Here is a 23,868-nt window from a genome sequence, read left to right on the forward strand (position 1 = left end):
CCGGACTTTCTCCTTTAGGATTTTCTTGTAGAGAGCAGAATTCATGTGTCCCTCGATTACTGCATGTTGCATAGGCCCTGAAGCAGCAAAGCATCCACACAATACAACACTTCCACCACCATGCTTAATTGTAGGTTTGATGTTCTTTTTGTGGAATTCTTTGTTTGGTTTATGCCAGATGTAATCGAACCCGTCTTCCAAAATTCCACTTTTGACTCATCAATCCACAGAACATTCTCCCAAAAGGTTTGAAGATGATCAAGGTGTGCTTTGGCAAAATTCAGACGAGCCTTAACATTCTTCCACATATACATTTTATATAATATATATATATATATATATATATATATATATATATATATATATATATATATATATATATATATATATATATATATATATACACATACATACACACACGCATTTTTATATAAAGTATAAATATAAATACACACACACACACACACACACACACTACCAGTCAAAAGTTTAGACACTCATTCTTTATTTTTTTCCATTTTTCCATATTTGTGATAAATAAATCCAAAATAAATCAAAATCATTTAGCATCTTCAAAGTAGACTCCCTTTTTGCCTAGAATTTAAAGAAAAATGTAGTCTTGGCATTTTCTCAACCAATTTCTTGAGGAATCCCCGAGATGCTTTTTAAACAGTAATAAAAGGAGTTCCCACCTATGCTGGACAATTATTGACTGCTTTCTCAGAATATTTCGCATGCATTTGAAAAAATATTTGTTTGTAAATAAAATATTAGTTTTCTAATGAAAGAAATGAATTCGCTGCCACAAATATATTTCTGTCTACAACACAGATTTCAAACATTTAATCATATACCAGATCAAAAGATTTTTAAAGTCATGAGAAACATTTCAGTCAGGTGTCCACAAACTTTTGACTGGTAAAGGATACACACACACACACACACACACACACACACACACACACACCACAAGTTATTGTCTATTAACATGTATTGTCCAATAGGAGTTAAAAATCTAAACATTTTAGCTAAATTAATAGTAGAGACTTAATTACTACTGTTGAGCACACTGTCTTTCCATGGTGTTCTCTGAATCAACATAAACAGGTGCTTGATACTTCTTGCAGTTGTCCTGTCCCTCATCCGATTTTGGCATTTTATACTTGGCTGTTCTAACGCAGTCTTTCACTGAAGACCTAAAAGCAAAAATAAAACAAGATAAAACATTTACATCAAAGATAAATATAATGTGGTGGGTCCCCACAAGAGTATCCCAAAGTGCATTTTGCCTTTGCATGCTGCTGGATGGTACATGCAATAGTGGGCATTTCATTAGAGTCTCCATGGATTTTGCCATGTTGAAATAAACATATTTCCCTACTGAATAAAGTAGTCAAAAAGTAGTAAATAAAGTAATACAACCCCAATTCCAAAAAAGTTGGGACACCGTGTAAAACATAAATAAATGTAAATAAAAACAGAATGCAATGATTTGCAAATCTCATAAACCCATGTTATTCACAATAGAACATAGAAAACATATCAAATGTTTAAACAGGATAAATGTACCATTTTAAGAAAAAAAAAATGGTAAGAATAAGGTCATTTTGAACTTCATGGCCACAACACGTCTCAAAAAAGTTGGGACGGGGCAACAAAAGGCTGGAAAAGTAAGTGTTACTAAAAAGAAACAGCTGGAAGAACATTTTGCAACTAATTAGGTTAAATGGCAACAGGTCAGTAACATGATTGGGTATAAGAAGAGTATCTTAGAGAGGCAGAGTCTCTCTGAAGTAAAGATGGAATGGAATCTGGATGGAAGCATATCTTGCTCTGAAACCTGTATATACCTTCCAGTATTGATGGTGCCTTTCCAGATGTGCAAGCTGCCCATTCCTTAGGAACTAATGCACCACCATACCATCAGAGACGCTTGTGGATGGCACGGCGAACTGTGTTCACAGACAATGAGTTCTGGAGGTGTTTCTGAGCCCATGCAGTGATTTCCATTACAGAATCATGCCTGTTTTTAATGCAGTGTCACCTGAGGGCCCGAAGATCATGGGCATGCAATATTTATTTTCACCCTTGTCCCTTGCGCACAGAGATTCCTCCAGATTCTCAGAATCTTTTGATGACATCATGTACTCTAGATGATGAGATATTTATGTCTTCTCAAATTTACGTTGAGGAACATTATTCTGAAATTGTTCCACAAATTGTATATGCAGTTTTTCGCAGGTTGGTGAAACTCTGCCCATCTTTACTTCTGAAAGACTCTGCCTCTCTAAGATACTCTTCTTATACCCAACCATGTTACTGACCTGTTGACAATTACTGTTGCCAGCCTTTTGTTGCCCACGTCCCAACTGTTTTTGAGACGAGTTGCGGCCATCCAATTCAAAACTACCATCAAATTTCTGACATTATTTCTCTTGGTTCAAATTTTTTTACATCACAAAACCCTGCCATTTTAACAGGGGTGTGTATGTAGACTTTTTATACACTGTATGTCTTTCTGGCCACACACACTACAAGTCCAAAATATGCATTTTCATTAGACACAGTAAGCTGTTTTGACGGAAGTTCAAGAAAGCTGATCTGGAAGGCCTAATAGATTCAATTATGTTGAATATGTGAGTTTGATCAAAATATGCTTAGCTAAAGTGCATGGCCTTGGTATGGCATTGACACTTGACTTGGACTTGCAGCTCAAAGTTTTGTATTTCACTTGCAAAAAACATTATTGTGACATCTCTGATTAAGCCTATTTTATCAGCCAAATAGCACTGAAGCCCAATTGACGTGAGGTTGCTGGCCGATAAGGAGTCTGTTCTCTTTGACATGGTTCTGAGAAAGAATAACTTGACTAGTAACTATTAATTAGTATTTTCTATATCCTGGGAAATGATTTCAAATGAATGTGTCCCTTTATCAGTCACTATTTGTAAACAAACATTTGTTACATACAGTGGCTTTGTAATTCACAGAGGTCTGGCCATCCATCAAAGTTAAAAGCAGCAGTTTGGCTTACCATTAAAACTTAAACTACATTTGCATGGAAATGAAAGAAACATCACAATGCTGCTGGGTAGGAGATGTGAGCTGTTCTCACATTGCAATTATCTGAGACCAGAGATAAAGTTTTCTCTGAAACCCAGTTTAGTATATTGTCATTTACTATAATCCAAGACTATATGGCTGTTTTCAACTGAAATCTGATCTAATGTAATCAGTTGTACTTCAGTTTGACAAAGTGCTATTAGCTGGTGAGTATAATTTTCATGTTCATGACGTGTCTAATACATTTGTTTCAGAATTCTTAAATAGTGCTGCATGTTTTTAATGTTGTACAAGAAGTTTTATTTACACTGGATCAGATTTTTATGTTAGGCTTGTCCCTTAACCTACATTTAGAAGTCATCTATGTTTCTGATCACAGATGTATTGTTTTTGAAACGGTTTTTAACATTAAAATGGTTAAGTCTAAACATACAATATTCTGCTGTGTTTTTTGTGATGATTCAGTTGCCAACATTTCAACAGATTTCACTTAACTAAGGGTAGAAATAATTCAGCCTTCTGATGTTATTTGGTTAGCTGGTTTAATAATCTCTGCAACACTAGATAATGTTGCTCACTTTAAGAATAGATCAAAATAGTTGGTTAATGGAAAGAACTACTTATTTTAATAGGTTAATCAGTGCCAATAAACTGAACCCACAGATTTATGTTTGCCATAACTGTCATACATTAATACTTCCAGCCTTAATTTGAGGGTATTTACATCCAAATCAGGTGAAAGGTGTACAGCACTTTGTATATGTGGCGCCCCCTTCCCCCCAGACCTTTTTAAGGGACCAAAAGTAATTGGACAACTGCCTGCTTAGCTGTTCCATGGCCAGGTGTGCCATTCCCTAATTCCCTCATTTAAAAGGTCTAGTGTTGATTTCAAGTGTGGCATTTGCATTTGGAATCTGTTGCTGTCAATATGAAATTAAAAGAGCTGTCACTGCCAGTGAAGCAAGCCATTATTAGGCAAAAGAAATCATAATAAACTCATCAAAGAGATAGAAAAAACATTAAGTATGGCCAAATCGACTAGTCGGTACATTCTTAATTAGAAAGAATGCACTGGTGAGCTGAGGAACACCAAAAGGCCTGAACAACCCCAGAAAACAACTGTGGTAGATGACAGAAGAATTCTTTCCACGGTGAAAAAAAACTTTCACAACAGTTAGCCAGCTCAAAAACACCCTCACTTAAGTACAGTGTGTTTAGCACAAAATGTGAACCCTTAGCAAGCCTCAAAAACTGGAAGACCAGATTAGAGTTTGCCAAAAACATCTATATAAAAAAACCCTATACACACATACACACACATTATATATATATATATATATATATATATATATATATATATATATATATATATATATATATATATATATATATATATATATATATAAATAAAAGACACACTAACCAGTAAAACTACACAACATCATTCTGATACAAGTTGATCTTAGTTTCACCTGTCCAGATGATGTTGTTCCTTAACTGTACCTATATATATATATATATATATATATATATATATATATACACAATGAGGGAAAAAAGTATTTGATCCCCTGCTGATTTTGTACGTTTGCCCACTGACAAAGAAATGGTCAGTCTATAATTTTAATGGTAGGTTTATTTGAACAGTGAGAGACAGAATAACAACAAGAAAATCCAGAAAAACGCATGTCAAAAATGTTATAAATTGATTTGCATTTTAATGAGGGAAATAAGTATTTGACCCCTCTCAATCAGAAAGATTTCTGGCTCCCAGGTGTCTTTTATACAGGTAACGAGCTGAGATTAGGAGCACACTCTTAAAGGGAGTGCTCCTAATCTCAGCTTGTTACCTGTATAAAAGACACCTGTCCACAGAAGCAATCAATCAGTCAGATTCCAAACTCTCCACCATGGCCAAGACCAAAGAGTTCTCCAAGGATGTCAGGGACAAGATTGTAGACCTACACAAGTCTGGAATGGGCTACAAGACCATTGCCAAGCAGCTTGGTGAGAAGGTGACAACAGTTGGTGCGATTATTCGCAAATGGAAGAAACACAAAAGAACTGTCAATCTCCCTCGGCCTGGGGCTCCATGCAAGATCTCACCTCGTGGAGTTGCAACGATCATGAGAATAGTATGGAATCAGCCCAGAACTACACAGGAGGATCTTGTCAATGATCTCAAGACAGCTGGGACCATAGTCACCAAGAAAACAATTGGTAACACACTACGCCGTGAAGGACTGAAATCCTGTAGCGCCCGCAAGGTCCCCCTGCTCAAGAAAGCACATATACATGCCCGTCTGAAGTTTGCCAATGAACATCTGAATGATTCAGAGGACAACTGGGTGAAAGTGTTGTGGTCAGATGAGACCAAAATGGAGCTCTTTGACATCACCTCAACTCGCCGCGTTTGGAGGAGGAGGAATGCTGCCTATGACCCCAAGAGCACCATCCCCGCCGTCAAACATGGAGGTGGAAACATTATGCTTTGGGGGTGTTTTTGTGCTAAGGGGACAGGACAACTTCACCGCATCAAAGGGACGATGGACGGGGCCATGTACCGTCAAATCTTGGGTGAGAACCTCCTTCCCTCAGCCAGGGCATTGAAAATGGGTCGTGGATGGGTATTCCAGCATGACAGTGACCCAAAACACACGGCCAAGGCAACAAAGGAGTGGCTCAAGAAGAAGCACATTAAGGTCCTGGAGTGGCCTAGCCAGTCTCCAGACCTTAATCCCATAGAAAATCTGTGGAGGGACCTGAAGGTTCGAGTTGCCAAACGTCAGCCTCGAAACCTTAATGACTTAGAGAAGATCTGCAGAGAGGAGTGGGACAAAATCCCCCCTGAGATGTGTGCAAACCTGGTGGCCAACTACAAGAAACGTCTGACCTCTGTGATTGCCAACAAGGGTTTTGCCACCAGGTACTAAGTCATGTTTTGCAGAGGGGTCAAATACTTATTTCCCTCATTAAAATGCAAATCAATTTATAACATTTTTGACATGCGTTTTTCTGGATTTTCTTGTTGTTATTCTGTCTCTCACTGTTCAAATAAATCTACCATTAAAATTATAGACTGGTCATTTCTTTGTCAGTGGGCAAACGTACAAAATCAGCAGGGGATCAAATACTTTTTTCCCTCACTGTATATATATATAGGTACAGTTAAGGAACAACATCATCTGGACAGATGAAACTAAGATCAACTTGTATCAGAATGATGTGTAGTTTTACTGGTTAGTGTGTCTTTTTTTAACAAGTAATGAAGTTTTATGATTTTTCAGGTATTGTGAAATACTTTGTATTTAGTTGGCTTAGAAATGTGCTGTACAAGTAAAGATATACTTACTAAAACATCATTTTCTCATTACATGAGTCATTTCTCATTACATGATTGTAACAGACTATAACTCAAACACTGAGGTGTTGTCTCATGATGCTGTGCCAGTGCAAATAAATATATGTGATAAAAATTTTCATTTTACCAGATAAAATAGGTGACTGGTGTCACATAATAAAGTGATAAAATAATTTAAAAAGACCAGACGATATGTATAATAACCTAAACTAATAACCTAATGAGGTGTTTACAATTAACATGACACACAATTATTAAAATTTTCTACTCAACAATTTGAGAAACTACTCACCTTTCAACGAAACAAAATCATTATCATCATTGTCTTTTTCTAAATAATAATATATTCTCTTAAAAACGTATGTGATGAAATGATTTACACCATTTGTAAAACAAAGGGAGGTATTTACCTTGAGGAATCAGGAATAGAGACTGGGGCATTCTCACAGATGCGAACACATTTGGTGTCACAAAGCAAGACAGAGCTACTGCCTGTGGCTTGTGATAACTGTACTGGGGTTAAAAATTCTTTCTCCGTTGAACAAGGGAGGCCTTCTCCGTCGACAGCCTTGCTCTTGCCTGGCTCAGTCTTCATGTCTGGAGTATCCATGCTGCTATAGTCAGACCCCTCAGGTAAGTTTACTGGAAATTTTTCTTGCTTGCGTTTCTGAGTCCGTGCCTTCTTCACCTCTGGGGAAAGAATCTATAGTTACTTAACAGCATACTTTGTTTGCGAATTGGTCAACTCACAAAATTCAAAATGAAGAAGTAGTTTTATTTATATAGCGCCTTTCCAAAGCTCAAGGTCACTTTACATAGTATATATATCAAATACATAAAACACAAATGTAATAAATTGAAAATCATTGAAAATACATTTCAAACAGATACGTTTTTAGCTGGGTCTTTAAACTAGGCAGAGAAGTGATGTTACGGAGAGTAAGAGGTAGTGAGTTCGACAGTTTCAGAGTAGCAACACAAAATGACCTTCCACCCGCAGTGGACAGCTGAAATCTAGGTATGGACAAAAGACCAAGTTCTGATGAGCTAAGGGACCGAGTAGGGCAGTATGTATGAAGAAAGTCAGACAACTAGGGAGGGGCAAGACCATTTAGTTTGAATGTTAGAAGTAGTATCTTAAATTGAATATGTGAAGCTACAGGTAGCCAGTGGAGATCATGCAGAAGAGGACTGATATGAACAGAGCGCCTGATGGAGGTGAGAACCCTTGCAGTTGACTTTTGAACATACTGTAATCTTGAAATGTATTTTTGGGCAAGCCAATAAAAAGCGCATTACAATAATCCAGACATGAAGTGATTAGGGCATGAACTAAGATTTCAGCATCAGTCAGAGTGAGAGAGGATTGAAGACAATATTACGAAGGTGGTAAAAAGAGTTTTTAACTATAGAGTTGATATGGGAATCAAAAGAGAGTTGTGTCAAATAAAACACCAAGATTACAGGCAGAGGAAGAAGATTTAACAGGAACCCCATCGATATCAAATGACATCCATCCTTTTGAGTGAATTAGTTGAACCAATAAACAATATTTCAGTTTTATTATCATTCAGTTTTAAAAAGATCAGGGACATCCAGGGTTTGATGTCCCTAATACATGCAGTGAGTGCATCAGAAAAAGTTGTCTTATCAGAGCTGGTGGTAAGGTAAATTTGGATGTCATCAGCATAACAATGAAACTGAAGTCCATGCATGTGTATGATGTCACCACATGGATACATATAAATGATAAACAACAGTGGCCCAAGAACAGAGCCTTGAGGAACACCCTGTGTCAGAGGAGCAGTGGCGGATTTGTACCCTTCAATAGTGATGAAATACTTTCTGTCATTGAGGTAGGAGGTGAGCCAGGAGAGAGCTGGACCAGTGATGCTGATTCCAGAAAGACGAGAGATAAGTACATCATGACAGACCGTGTCAAATGCAGAGCTTAGATTGAGGAGAATTAAAGTGTTTATTAACCCAGAATCAATGGACAGGAGAAGGACATTAACCACAAGAAGAACAACAGTTTCAGTGCTGTATGATGGAATGGTTTAAAGAGACCATTGGCATCTAAATAAGACCTTAACTGTGAAGCCACTACTTTTTCCAAAATTTTATTTAAAAATGGTAAGTTTGAGATTGGCCTATAATTGTTCATATTTTGATGATCAAGGGCAGATTTCTTAAGAATGGGGGTCACCGCAGCAGTTTTTAGTTCTGCTGGAACAATACCAGATGCTAGGCTACAGTTTATCAGACGAGTTATGGAAGGTGAGACTTCGGAAACACACATTTTGTGTAAAGTAGTAGGTGCAGAGTCAAGCTGGCAGGATGTAGAATTGGACTTCATAATCAGATCACTTATAGCAGAAGGTGTAGTGGAAGTGAAAGCAGAGAAAACGTATTCTGAGTGAGCTGTCTAAATGTGTAAATACACACATTTGACCAAAAGTATGTGGTCACTCAGGTCACTCAGTTCAGGTGTTTCAGCCACAACCATCTCCATGGACAAACACTGGCAGTAGAACAGGTCATACTGAAGAGCTCAGTGACTTTAAATGTGGCAGTGTCACAGGATGCCAAGTGAGTTTGCGAAACCTTTGCCCTGCTAGACATGCCTTGGTCAACTGTAATTGCTATTATTGTGAAATGGAAGTGTCTAAGAACAATAACAACTCAGCCACAAAGCGGTAAACCATGCAAACTCACAGAACAGGTCAGTCAAGTGCATCTTTTGCAACACTTGCTCCAGACTTCCAAACTGCCTCTAGAAGCAACATCAGCATAAGAACTATGTGTTGGGAGCTTTAAGAAATGGGTTTCCATGGCCGAGCAGCTGAACACAAACCTAAGATCACTATGCACAATGCCAAACAACGGCTGGAGTGGTGTAAAGCATATTAATGCCCATGGTTTTGGAAAAGGATTTCCTATGCACCAGGCTTTCTCTCCCAACATCAGTACCTAACCTCACTCATGCTCTTGTGGAAGCAGAATTGCAGAAAGTCCCACAGCCACGTTTCAAAATCTAGTGAAGAGCCTTCCCAGAAGAGTGGAGAGTGTTAGAGCAGCAAAGGGGGGACAAACAAAGGGTGGAATGGGATGTTCCAACGACAAGCACATATGGGTATGATGGTCAGGTGTCCACATACTTTTGGTTATATAGTGTACAAAGTACAGTGGACAAAATGAGTTGACAACAAGAAATGCTCTAGGTTAAAAGCTGGTTCAGCAGCCTGCAATGCACTTAAATGGATTGTAAGTCTGACAGAACATTCAAAGGATTTGATGAATTTGACATTTTTTGAAAGAAATTTCAAAGGATTTAATGCTGCATGTGCTGACTCACACACACACTATTTCGGGTACGTTTACTCCATGTTTACTCTGTTTTCAGCCTACATAGGATTGGATTTTCTTGTATTACTAACTGAATCTAATAATTTTAGTTATTGACTTTGCTGAGTATTCTCAGTAAAGAATAAAAAAAAGATTTAATAACCAGGTTGACAACCGAGAACGAATGTTATAAAGAGTAACAGAAATTGAAATTGATAATTTAAATCAAAACATAAAAGAGAACATAGAGCAGAAGACATCTATGGCAAAAAAAGGACTGAATGATGAGCAATAACAAGGTTAACATATATTAAGTACCATAATGTCACTCAAAAAGGTTTACACTATTTTAAAAAAAAACTTTTCTCTCTGGTGTTCTGATGCTATTTATGGTTCTAATGCAATCATTTAATGTGAAAAGTCAATAACTACAGTTCTGAAATTAATTTTCAGCACTACATTGTGTGTGTGTGTATTATTTTACCATTAGGCTCATATTTCATCTGGAGTTCTTCAATTTTCACTTGGAGCTTGACAATGTCAATGCGCATTTGCTTTAGAGCACACTCGGAAGTAAAGAGTTTCCTTTCCAACTCGAGCACCCTGTGGCTCTCAGAAAGAGCTTTCATTCTGGCCATGGATAATTCCTCCTTTAGTTTCTCTGCAGCTTTCCTAGAAAACACAAAACAAAACAAAGTACAATTATCACAGAAAAAGACAAATAATTTAGGCCGTCTTCTATCCAAATGGCATATAAAAAAAATCATAATAATTATTTAACTGATCAAGGTTATACAGGCAAAAAAACCCAACCCTTAGAAGCAGAAAAACATTTATGGAGCAAGTATCCCTTATAGGTATCAACTAATAGCCAGATGTTAGTGTAATGGGGGAAGAGTCAGAAATTTCACGTGAATAGCCTCATTGGAAATATATTTACTGAAAAAAATGCTGACGCGTTCAATACTTATTTCCCCCACTGTATATATACACGATGAAACATTAAGTAAAGATGATACATATTTTTAATGAGTCCACATATATTTTCATTAAATCCCGAACATGTTATCCGGTGAAATAAATAAACTTTTAACTATAAGAACAATAAATGTTGCCATCACTGTTTTAGATTTTTTTTTAAAAAAGTTGATTACAAGATCTTAGTAGTCTGGTAGGAGAGTAAGGGTAAAGATCACCAATGTACTGTGGAGGAAGACCAGAAAATTTGAACTTAAAAGAAAGCCACTGAAGAGCTGCCAAAATTGGGGAAATATGATCCCTCTTTTTAGTCCCTGTTAAAAATCTAGTTGCTGCATTTTGCAAGCTGAAGGCAAGACAAGGCAGATTGAGGAAGGCCAACATACAGAGAATTACTGTAGTCCAACTGTGATGTGATATGAGCATGAATAACAGTTTAGAAATCTTTTGTAGAGAGAAACTGTTTTAACTTTGTAATAGACCTTAAATGAAAGAAGCTTCCCGTAAAGGAGTCATATCATGATTAATGTTTTCTTTTTTTTTCGGGGGTGTAATGTATCTGTTTGTGCATGTATAAGATCTGCAGTCACAAAACTCAGTTCCAGCAAAGGGATTTATTTTATCGAACAGAGAACACTGCACCAGACCTGCCTAAAACGCGTCGTTTGAAGTCCAGATATTACTTCTGTAACACGCCTACGTCACAGCATGCGCTGTTAGCATAATCCTGCCCAAAGGCAGACGCGAAGAAAAAAGGCGAGGCTCCAGGCGCCATGTCGCAGAGACGCTGTGTGTTTCTGTGCAAAAACAAAACCCCTTTGTTTAGCCTTCCGAAAACAAATGAAATAAGGAATCAGTGGTTACTGTTAATTTAATTTAAAATGCTGTTCCTGAGCAGTACATCATAAATGTTTGCTTGTGCACAGCTCATTTCACGGAGGACAGCTTCCCGAACCTGGGCGAATACAAGGCACGCTACACACAAAGGCTCCTCCTGAAAAGTGGGGCGATTCCCTCTTGCTCGGACAATCTTGTGCTTCTGAATCAGAACCTGTAAGTATGTTTGATTATTTTATAAAGTATCTGCTATTGACTGTTGAAATGCGGAGTTTTGTGTTGTGGCTCAGTTGTAGAACTCTGCTAACGTGCTAGCTAAGGTTTGATCCACATTTTCTGAATCTCACTCGGGCTCCAACTGATACGGTAAAACCGACGACATGTTGCTTAGGAGCTTAGGATTGCTTTAGAAGTCTTGGAGGCTGAAGCTAACTTAAGGGGCATTACATTTCCGACACATGCTTGAGGTATTTGGCCAATCACAACGCAATGGCTCAACTGGCCAATCAGAGCACTCTGGGCTTTTCAGAAGGAGGGGCTTTGGAGAAATCAGAGTGTTTCAGGCAGCCTGGGAATAGAGGTACTGCAATAATGTACAGTATGTGACAATGAATGCGTTTTTTAAACATTAAAGCATGTTAACCTATTCTATTACACACAAACAAAATAATGAACGTTTAAAAATGGTTAAAAATTATGATATGACCACTTTAGCAGCAGCACTAATTTGTTTATCAAACTGTACAGTTGAATCAAAAATTACTGCAATATTTTTGACATTTATGTGTATTAGAGGAAAGAGGACCTAACTGGACCTCAAAGACAGAGGAAAGGGTGTGATAAGTTCACTGTGAACACTCTTCCCTCTCTGTTTTCTCAGGAACAAAGAAAGTGTTAACACCATTTTTCCTCTTTGTTCTTCTGTTAACTAAAGTACAGACAGATAAAGCCTCTCACCATTTGCGCATGGCTCCCCCCGAATACCATTTAAGTGCATTTACATAACTTCCTGAATAACATTCGCCCATATTCCTATGACTTCCTGAAAACCAAATATGGTGGTGTTCCTGTTTTACATTGATATGCTTCTTGTTTTATACAAATATACCCTTCCGCCTTGTGTCTTCAGTGAACAGAGGTGAGACCAATCTGACAGGATTTACAGGACAATACGTGGAAACACTTGTCTTATGGGCTGAAAGCTCTCAATTCTGCCAAACGCTAGCACACACAGTCATTGTGAGGAAAAATGGATATATGACATTTTTTTTAAACCAGTAAAGAGATTGAAACTGAAACAGTAACATCCTCTGATGCTGAGCAGGAAAACAAGGTGTGTAAATGTAAAAGAGTTCTGGTTTACATGAACATGATATGAGCAGAGCATAAGGAAAGATACTGTACTTTGCATGGGACTGTAGAAGCTAAACACATAGCTTAGCTGTGTCTCCCCTTGGCTAGAAACACCAAACTAGCCTAGTTAGAAAAAACTTTTATATTTTATCAGTCTGGTAGTCCTACAAACAGTGATAACACCCGAGGCGAGTTTTATGATGAATCCAACTTTTTCTGATCGTGTCATACATTGACAGCTAAGTTATCTCAGCTTCCATAAAACAAAATTTACTAGCTTTGTTACTAGCCCCGGATAATTAACAGCCCAGCTAACGCCCCTGGATGGTACCTTAAGAAATACCACAAGATAAGGGGGGGCAATGAAGAAGAAAATTTCCCTACGTTTACTGAAAAAGTCCTATCTTTCAGGTAAGAGGCAAACAACTGCAAAGCCAGACCTTGGATGCCAACCACAGACTCTAGGCAAGTTAAAAGAGTACTATGGTCTATAGTATCAAAATCAGCACCAAGATCCAATAACCCAACACAGCACACATGCCAAAGTCAATTGAGATGAAAATATCATTAGTGACCTTTAAAAAGGCAGATTCTGTACTATGTAAGGATCTAAAGCCTGAATGGAACTTGTCTAGGATATATAAAGAATTCAAATGACAGGGTAGCTGTGAATAAACAACTTTCTCCAGCACCTTTGAGATAAACAGGCAATTTGGAAAAACAGGCTTATAATTATTGTGTAAAGCTGGATCAAGATGAGTTTTTTTTTTAAGCAAAGGCTGCACAATTACATGTTTAAGGCTAGCTGGTACAGCTCCAGTAGCTAAAGAGCTATTAATAATGGCTGTCACGATTGAACTGTCGGTTACAAAAACATCTCTCAAAAGACATGCGGGGAGAACATCCATCATACAACTTCTGTGAGATTAAATCAGAAAGCTGGGCTGAGGAGACTGGTTGAAAGTTGGTTAAATAACTGAGCAGAGGTGATCCCTGAAGAGACACGGTTTTAAAGTTTTAAATTTTTTTGATGAAAAAATGGAGAAATTCATCACAGGACTCAGGAGAAGGGTCAGAACTGAACACAGAATCAATCGAATTAAATTAAATTTAGACAGATACTTTGATTCTGCGTCTTTCACTGACCTCTAATCACTTGCTAAGCATGTCTTCAAAATGTCAAAAGAGACCTGTAGTTTGTCTTTCTTCCACTTTTGCTCCATTTTCTACAATTTTGTCTAAGAGCTTGGGTGCAATAATTGAGCTAAGGATGAAGAGTATCTTTCCCCTTAACTCTCCTGGACACGAGAAGAGCGTTACATTTCATTCATGTAGGTATGTCATTTTTTCTTCTGCAAATATCTGATGTCAACAGGTTGATATACAGCATTTCAACAACATACTTGCAAATTGTGTGTGTGTGTGTGTGTGTGTGTGTGAGAGAGATTCACAACTATTTAGTGAGAGTATGGGTTATTATGTGTCACGAGAGCTTCACTGCACAGAGATTTGATTCAGTGTCAGCATTTACCATGGTCAGCTATGTTAGAAAGAATGGAATGGCTTTTGTGCTCCTAAGCATAATGCACCACAACAAAGTGGTGGATGAAAGTAGCAGAAAGAAAAAACCTGATGCAATCACTTCAACAATATACAAAATTCTACAATAAGACCCAAGGAGGTGTAGACACCATGGATCAGATGGTTGGCACCTACACCTGCAAGTGCCAAACACAGACATGGCCCATGGTGCTATGGTATTGGAGGCCATTTCTCATGAGGAATGGGCTAAGATTCCTCAGGAACGTTGCCAGAAGTTGGTGTCTGGCTATGCATCTCGTTTGCAGCAGGTCATAACAGCAAAAGGGTGCTCTACTAAGTACTAAAGATGCTTGCCATGAAGGGGTTTAATCATTTTGAAACTGGAGAAAACATAAGTTGCATTTCCAGTTGAATTTTGGGAAACCACTTGGGAAACAAGCATTCGTTGTCTTGAACTCTTTCAACTGCTTTTGTTTTATTTGTTCATCGCAAACAGCTGAAAGTCTGTACATTTTTACAATAAACCTGATTTGCAATGGGGGTTAAATAATTTTGATTGCAACTGTACATAAGCAAATTAACATACCTTATAAGTTATCCTTACTTAAATTTCAATTCAGTTTTTTATGGGCTCCCGAATGGGGCAACAGATAATTGTTTGACTTATCATCCTATATATAGCAAGTTCAAATCCTGAGATGCCACAGTTAGCTGTGGCTGGGAGTCCAAGGTAGCAAAAGTGGCTGTCCTCTCTCTGGGTGGTAGTGGGATTACTCTTTCTCCCCTCTCACAGCTACAGCTACACTAGCCAGTCATGGGCATCTGTGATAGTGCTTTTTTCCTGAGTGCTACACTGCCCTGTGACCCAGCATGAGCAGCAGTTCAAAAAGATGCAGTATTTAAGCTATTTATTAATGAAATGAAAACTCTCCAGCTGCCAATTCTTTATCATTTAGATGCCCAAATAGATTAGCCTAGGAAAGGGCCATACCCAAGAAATTCCAGTTCACATGACATTAATCCGCTATATTTCATTATTCATTAATTGGAAACTTACTTAGAATTTGAGAGTTGCATTTTCAAAAGATCAGTGTAGTACGTCTCATCCACAAACTCTATTTCCTTGGAGACACCAGTGGACTGATTCTCAAGTGCCACCTGTTGGTAAATGAGTTTCATGATCAATTGATTGCATCAAATAGATCACTATCAAAACAACGCATCAAATTCTGTTACTTGTGCAAAACTTTACCTCCAACTTCTGCAACTGTTGCACTTTCTTCATCAAGGTTTCTATCTCATTGTTCTTCTCTGACAGCATGACTCGTAATCGCTCAAGCTGGGCTGGGTCCGCTCTAATGCCCTGAAGCTGCATCATATTAGATATCTGCACCTATGATGAAAGAAAGAACAAAAATTTTGGCAAAAAGAAATCACAGTGTTTGCTCCCTTCTCAATAATAATAATGCTGCTGACTTTTACCTTCATGCGAACCATTTGCTGTTTGGTAAATGCATGCTGCTTTTGAAGAGACTGGTATTGTACTTTTACACTGATCAACTGTCTCTCTATTTCAGCACGCTTGTCCTCTACCTGTTTAAAATAAATAAATAAATAAATAAATAAAGATATAATTTAAACCAGCACCTTAATATCACATTAACATAAATATTTTAGTAATATTAAAATCTATACCTCAGAGAATAATGAATTGCCTTTGCTGTTTGGATCCTGCGCATGCTGTAACACCTGGTCCAATTGTATTTGAAGTTCCTGGTTGGCTTCCCTGGATTTCTATTATGAAATACGAGATTAGCATGTGCAGAGAGTTCCGCTGCTGTCAATAGTGATGTCAATACACATTTCTTTATGAATAATGCTTTTCTCTTTTCGGCCTTAAGCATCTAAATTCCCCTCAGATACTGTACATTACTTGCACGTTTTGTTAGGATTTAAATTTTCTTTCTTTATTAGGAGTCCAAGCACCAAATATCCTGGAACTCTGTAGTTTTTGTTAGGACTTTTATATTTATGGGTCCAAGCACAAAGTTATTTGTACTCCTATTGTTTTGGATTGAATTTTCCTTCATATTATTATTATTCTCTGCTAAAACTGATTGTGCTGACCAAACTGTAGGTCCTACAGACATGAAATTGGTCAAAATGTACTCTGTCCTGCTACTCAGGCAAGAGAGATGAGCCTGATCAGCCTAATGATGGCACAAGAACCATTTAGCTACACCAACTTAGATTTTTCGCTAATTTTCATAATCAAAACCTACTTTTTCAGAACATTTCCTAGAATTTTTTGTTCTGTCTTCACAAGTTCCATGCCAAAATGCACAGCAGAGTGTTACCTTCAATAATGATCGAGAACATGTTGACATTTGTAAACAATATGGCCACCACATGTGAATCAATTCTAATGAGGTGGAGCCTAATTTACTCAAACACACGTAACTCATGATTGTTTGCATGGATTTGCACCAAACTTGAAACATATATCCAGGACAATACTCTGAGGTTTCTCAAGAACTGTATGCCAAACCGAGTTGAAACTTGGTACACTGGTATATCTCTTTGCTAATTTGCAAGCAGATTTTAGAACTGGTTATTTAAAGAACATGGCCGCCACCTGTATATGTGTAATTATATATATATAAAATATTGTGCTTTATGAATTGGATTTGCATGTTGTAATTGTGAAGTGACCTTGAGTGTTGTGAAAGGTGCTTTTTAAAAATAAAATGTATTATGATCAAATGGTAAATATGTGGCACTACAGGATATTATAGGCAAAATGGACAAATGTTGCTTCACATTCAATATGCTGTTTTAAATTTGCAAAAAAATTTATGTTTCTAAATGTGACATCAATTACTAGCATGTACAACAGCAAATAACATCACAATAACAAATCAGCTTTAATAAATAATCTTGTGGTAATTTCCTTTAGTTTATATAAGGTTGCTCAATGCTCTAAATACCCAAGAGCTCTAAAACCGAATGCAAAATTAATGAATTACCTCCAAAGCACCGTAAAGTGACATGACCTCGTTTTCTTTTTCTTCCTTTGTATTTGCAAGTGTCTCCAGTTGCCTCTGAAGGATACAATTAGCCAGCTCCAGCTGCTCTTCTTTGTATTTCAATTCCTGATGCTTCTGCTCTAAGGCAGCCTTAGGGGGAAAAAAAAAAAGAAGACACGTTTTGATTAAAAGCATTTCCCTCCCCCACCCCCCCAATCCGCTTAATCGAAAAAATAATCAGCCAACTAATCGATTATAAAAATAATCATTAGTTGCAGTCCTACTTTGGAGCAGTCTGCCCGAAGAGTTTAAAAAAAAAAAATAGCAAAAAAAGAGAAAATTAATCAAATGCACTTCTATGCCACCATTTGTTCATTTACTTTTGCTGCAGTGAACCATTTTGGGAAAAGCTAGAAACAGGGGAATTCACTTACACAGTCTTCTTGAACACAAAAGTAAAATCATGATAATGATTAAAATGTTTGATGTAAAATTCAAATGAACATGTCTGGGTGAACAAAACAAAAAAGTTAAAATTAAAAATAAAAAACAAAACAAATAAAATAAATAAATAAAAAGCTGTCTGCAAGTTTACCCACAAGGTTTAAACATTTAAACAAACCCAAGGGAAATGCTATCACATACTAAGTTATTTGATCTATTTGTTTACTTCATGCTAATTTGGGCTTGGCCCATTTTTTCCCCCAAGGGGTATAGTCTCTTCCGTTTTTAATCTTCTTAAAAATGTGTTTAAAATCAGCAGTTAGTCTACTCTGGTTGCTGTTACTACCATCATCTGTCATGTTATGGGCTATTGCTTTGACATGTGTATGTTTATTTTGTAAGTAATCTATATTATTTTTATACTTTGATATTCTTCCTTTTTTTACTTTTTTAATCTTGGGTATAGAAAAGTGCCTTATAAGTAAAATATATCATTATTATTACAGTCATTAGATGCTATCATAGCCATATTTTTCTCTCATGGGATTAACAGTGTGTGTGTGTATTTACATGTCTATATACTGTAAATTACAACCTTTCATTACATGCATTGAATTTTCAAGAACTATTCACCATTTAGTAAAGTTGCATTTGCAAATTGCATTCAGTAAAGCGATGCACAGAAAACACCTTGCTAAAAAATCTGCAAGAAAAACAAACAAACTTTACCATAGATGATTCCAGATCCATCTTCTGGATTTGTAGCTCCAAGATCTCTGACGACATTGTTTCATGGGAATGTTCTGACATTTTGCGAAGCTCCTCAGTTTTGCTGGTTAAAGCTTGAGACTGAAACTCCAACTTATGTCTCAGCTGTTTCTCAAGAAGCTGAGCCTCATCTAGATCGCCCTTCAATTTATCCACCTTCAGATAATTTGGGAGGGAGAAGGGAAGGTATGATTGACTTTGTAACTACTGCATTGGAATATATAAAGCAAAGTTTATGTAACACTATGCTACACTAAAGGGAAAGAACATTTTAGATGTTCACTTAAAAGCTCCATCTTTCATAACTGTTGGAAAAATCAAGACCAGGGTGTCAAACTCGTATTCTGCTGGGGCCGGGTCAGCATTTTTTATAACCTATTGAAGCGCCATATATTAAGGCTATTGATTTTTTCTAAACAAATGACCTATTCTAGTGATTAATAAAGTAGTCTCTGAAAGTAGAATAGGACGTTTCTGTACATTTCTATTCTAAAATGTGAAAATGGTTCAATTCCACAACTTTCACTACTTTTGGTTGTTCGTATAAAATACGGTGTCGTCGTTTTCCCTAGGCAAATCATATTACACATCTTGCTAAAAAAAAAAATGTAAATAAATATAAACCAGCATGATCAAAGACCCCTAAAATAAAGCACCCAATTTAGAATGAGTGCATTGTTGATGCCTTGCGCTTCGCCACACAATTTGATTCTGAGTGCTGCTTGAGCAGGACATAATTACAGGAAAGTAAACAACCAAAAGCACAAAACTGTACTACCCAGTTATGGAATGCCGTTAAAATTAAATCAATCAATGCTCCTATGATATAAAAAAAAATGAAATGATTAAATGCAGCGATCAATTTCTAAATTAATCAATATATAGTGAAATCATTCAAATGAATAAATACTGAAATATTTTATCATACTCATTTTTCACAATAACATTTTTATTGTGCATAATACGCTTTTTCATTTCATAATGAGACTTTTATTTCATAATGACATTATTTCATAACAATACTTCTATTTCATTCTGTTGTAATCTGGCAGTCAGCACCAGTGGGTCAGGGTCAGAGATAATCACTGGCTGCTCACACATTCAGGCCAAAGCAACAACACACCAGATGCCAATCATTATATAGCCTGCTTTCTTTTCAGGTTGAAGTGTGTAGAAAGCTGCTTGACTACATGAACTGCACTTATCCGCATGAGGAGTGGTGGTTAGTGATGATATATTTGATGGGAGGCTAAAATCTCATATTTTCAATGTCTTGACAATCAAATGATTAGTGCTGAATAATGCATTCTCTCAAAAGGGCTTATTGATGGCATAATAACAGTAATATTCAAAGTATCGCCAACATATACAGAGACAGACAGACTCCAATCACGCACACACGAGCTCCAACCCTCTCTTTCAAACCAAAAAAACACTAAACATAGGGTTCTGTCATGTGACCTTTTGTGTAAATTTGTACTTTAATTAGAATGTGTGTTTAGGCTATCTACTTTTAGTTTCTCCTCCAAAGGCATTATGGGGCAAAAGAGTGATAAGAGTAAATCATCCACTTTGTTCATGCTCATTACACCCATGACTCTGTTCGTAAAACGAATTCTGATTGTGTCAGTCGCTTTTGTACCATTGTGTGTATTTTTATTACGACTGATAATTTGATGTGGATGCCAAAAATTTTATTGAATTTTTTCTTTATACATTGAAAGATGTGGGCTTAGCCCTGCTGGCACATGTATATCATATATATGTCACCCCTGTGCCTGAGCATTTCTAACAAAACTTCAGTGCAGGTCAAAATAGAATAAGCAGTGAAATAATGTCCATCACTTTGATCGGCTAAAGAAAGCTTGAGCACACTGAGATCATCGATGTCACCTGCCTGAAAGGTAGCACAACTTTCCTAGCAGGCAGTTCCATGCTAGAAATGTACTGCCCACTCTAGAAAAAAAGAGTCAGTAACAAAGGATTGGCAAATCACTGAACAGGTTCAGCCCCAGTAGTGTTGACTGACAGATGATAACAAAATGAAATAAAAGTGTCATTATGAAATAAATGTGGCATTAGGAAACAAAAGTCTCAATCTGAAATAAAAGTTTCATTATGAAATAAAAATAGACAAGACAATAAAAAATAAAACAAAAGGAAAATAAATCCTGTTGTCACAAAAACAAACTGAAATGGGACAATATTGTGAAAAAAGTTTGATAAAATATTGTATCAGTATTATTTATTTATTGAATTGTTTTACAATATATTGACTCACCTATATATATTTTTTGCTGCATTTACTCATTTTATTATTTATAATCATAGGCATATTTATTTTTTTAAATGACTTTGAAACGTCTTGACTAATACAACGATCAATACCCAGTAAAACGGCACGTGAGTTTATGTAAAAATCTACAGTAAAATTTCTTCTTATTGAGTATTATGATAGTGTATTACACTGTGTTACACTTTGTTAAAACAGGCTTCTTCTTTTAATCAGTTTTGTTTAAGTACTACATTGAGTGAATCGGCTATAACGTGGCATTTACAGGTGCAGGGTCCTAACTCCTGGAGATTTTAAGGTACAACGGAAAATCCAAATAAGAGGCTAACTTCTACCTAGACAAATAATTATAAAGTGATGGAACACTCAGAAAAAACGGGTGCTAAACTGTACCATTACGGTCATTGGGGTGATGCACTGAGTGCTACATCTATTGTATCTTTAGTGTGTACACTACCTTCTACATGGTAATAGGAATTTAGAAGTACCTAAAAAATGATTTAAGGTACACAACTGGACCTTAAGGACCATATTAATTAGCTTTTAGAGTAATACTTTAATACATGCACCTTTCTAGGCAATAGATTACAAATGTCTTTCATGAAAAAACACTAAAGGTAAAAAGATCCTAGTGACACGGGAAAAGTACAGTTTAGTACCCTTTTTTCTGAGAGTGAAGTGTTTAAGACGATGAACATATATCAAGTCATTAAATTGTCTGCTTTCAACAGATGTTTCTGTGGACTATGCAGATATTCAAAACAAAGTTAAACTTTATTGGATGGATAAAACAATCTTATAAAACAACCTTACACTCCATCAACTTTTCTTTTTCAAAAGATCAGCACATTTCAACACTGGGCAATAATTTTCAGGATCTGGAGTCAACTACTGAAACTGAGTTTGACACCTGTGACCTAGACATTATGTATTGGTTGAGAATTAATATGTAGAAACCTAAAACAAATAAAAGCTTGAAAGGAAGTGTCTACTCCTTCTGACCTGTGGTCTACTGGGTAATATATATATATTATATATTTCATTGATGTTAAACAGATAAATACTTAATAGTGCTATGTCATGTAAGTGTACTAATTTTTTTTTAACTGAAAATGTACTTAGAAAAAGATGAAGAATTATGCTGCAAGATTATGTTATTGAATATACCTTGTTCTTGAATTCACCACATTCCACTGCATGGTTCCTCTCCAACATTGCTTGCTGTTGTTCCAATAGATGTTTCTGCTGGTTTTTAACAACATCAAATTCTGAACTAAGGCTGTCCAGCATGCGGATCTTTAGTTCCACTTCTCTCTGCAGTGAATATTTTTCTTGCTCCAAGCCCTGTTAACATTACATTTATTATTAATTTTCAAAGTTTTCTTCTGTATCATTCAGGTCAAATGTTTTACTAGAAAAGAACAAACTGAATTTGCAAAAAGATAAAAAATGTAATGTCATTTCACAAACACAGTGCGATAACACCGATCAGCCATCATATTAAAACCTCTGACAGTTGAAGTGAATAACACTGATAATCTCGTTACAATGGCACCTGTCATGGGGTGGGATATATTAGGCAGCAAGTGAACAGTCAGTTCACGAAGTTGATGTGTTGGAAGCAGGAACGATGGGTAAGTGTAAAGATCTGAACGTCTTTGACAAGTGCCAAATTGTGTCAAAATGATGACTGGGTCAGAGAAACTCCAAAACAGCAGGTCTTATGGATTGTTCCCAGTATGCATTGGTTAGTACCTACCAAAAGTGGTGCAAGGAAGGACTATCAGTGAACCGGCAACAGGGACATGGGTGCCCATGGGTGCCCGTCTGGTCAGATCCGATCAGTAGAAGAGCTACAGTAGCACAAATTGCTGAAAAAGTTAATGCTGTCTATGACAGAAAGCGGTCAGAACACACAGTGCATCACAGCTTGCTGCATATGGGGCTGCATAGCTGCAGATTGGTCAGAGCGCCCATGCTGACCCCTGTCCACTGCCAAAAGCACCTACAATGGGCATGTGAGCATCAGAACTGGGCCATGGAGCAATGTAAAAACGTGGTTTGGTGTGATGAATCACGTTTTCTTTTACATCATGTGGATCCTAGGGAAGAGATGGCACTACGGGATGCACTACGAGAAAAAGGCAAGCTGGGGGAGGCAGTGTAATGCTCTGGGCAATATTCTGCTGGAAAACCTTGAGTGCTGGCATTCATGTGGATGTTACATTGACATGTACCGCATACCTTAACGTTGTTCCAGACCATGTACACCCCTTAATGGCATCGGTATTCCCTAATGGTACTTGCCTCTTTCAGCAGAATAATGTGCCCTGTCACTCTACAAAAATCGTTCAGGAATGGTTTGAGAAACATGACAATAAGTTCAAGGTTTTGACTTGGCCTCCAAATTCCCCAAGATTGATCTCTGTGAGATATGCTGGACAAACAAGTCCAATCCATGGAGGACCCATCTCAAAACTTACACGTCGTGAAGGATCTGCTGCTAATGTCTTGGTACCACATACCACAGCACACCTTCAGAGGTCCTGCAGAGACCATATCTCGACTGGTCAGAGCTGTTTTGGCGACACATGGGGTGCCTAGACAATATTAGCAATGTGATTTTAATGTTATGGCGGATCGGTGTACATCAGCATAGACAACATACAAAAATTACTACATGAACAACAAGGACTGAGCACTAAAGCAAGCCATACTGGTAGGAGATGTTTGTTCTGATCAGTGTCAATGTGGATTCAAAGCCTATCCAGAGAACACTGGGGACAAGACGGGAACACACACTAGAGACTACGTACACGCACTCACATGCACGTTCATACCTAGGGGGGAAATTAGAG

The 23,868-nt window shown here is 37.2% G+C and overlaps 1 protein-coding gene across 5 annotated transcripts in view; it reads right to left on the reverse strand.

Moving 5' to 3' along the window:
• Positions 1-429: 429 nt before the first annotated feature.
• Positions 430-23,868, reverse strand: part of spdl1 (spindle apparatus coiled-coil protein 1) — a 31,564-nt gene continuing 8,125 nt past the window's right edge. For 4 of the 5 annotated variants that reach the window (XM_053630654.1, XM_053630653.1, XM_053630657.1 and 1 more), the window contains exons 3-12: positions 22,178-22,354; positions 18,679-18,873; positions 17,506-17,655; positions 16,175-16,273; positions 15,962-16,072; positions 15,732-15,872; positions 15,537-15,637; positions 10,254-10,441; positions 6,835-7,114; positions 430-1,196 (exon numbers count right to left, since the gene is read on the reverse strand). In XM_053630654.1, the coding sequence (XP_053486629.1) occupies positions 1,055-1,196; positions 6,835-7,114; positions 10,254-10,441; positions 15,537-15,637; positions 15,732-15,872; positions 15,962-16,072; positions 16,175-16,273; positions 17,506-17,655; positions 18,679-18,873; positions 22,178-22,354 (1,584 nt within the window). In that variant the 3' untranslated portion in view covers positions 430-1,054. Of the gene's footprint in view, positions 1,197-6,834; positions 7,115-10,253; positions 10,442-15,536; positions 15,638-15,731; positions 15,873-15,961; positions 16,073-16,174; positions 16,274-17,505; positions 17,656-18,678; positions 18,874-22,177; positions 22,355-23,493 lie in introns of all 5 variants that reach the window. The other variant, XM_053630656.1, reaches the window with a different exon arrangement.

Source organism: Ictalurus furcatus, chromosome 8 (genome assembly GCF_023375685.1).
Source record: "Ictalurus furcatus strain D&B chromosome 8, Billie_1.0, whole genome shotgun sequence".
Taxonomy (NCBI): domain Eukaryota; kingdom Metazoa; phylum Chordata; class Actinopteri; order Siluriformes; family Ictaluridae; genus Ictalurus; species Ictalurus furcatus.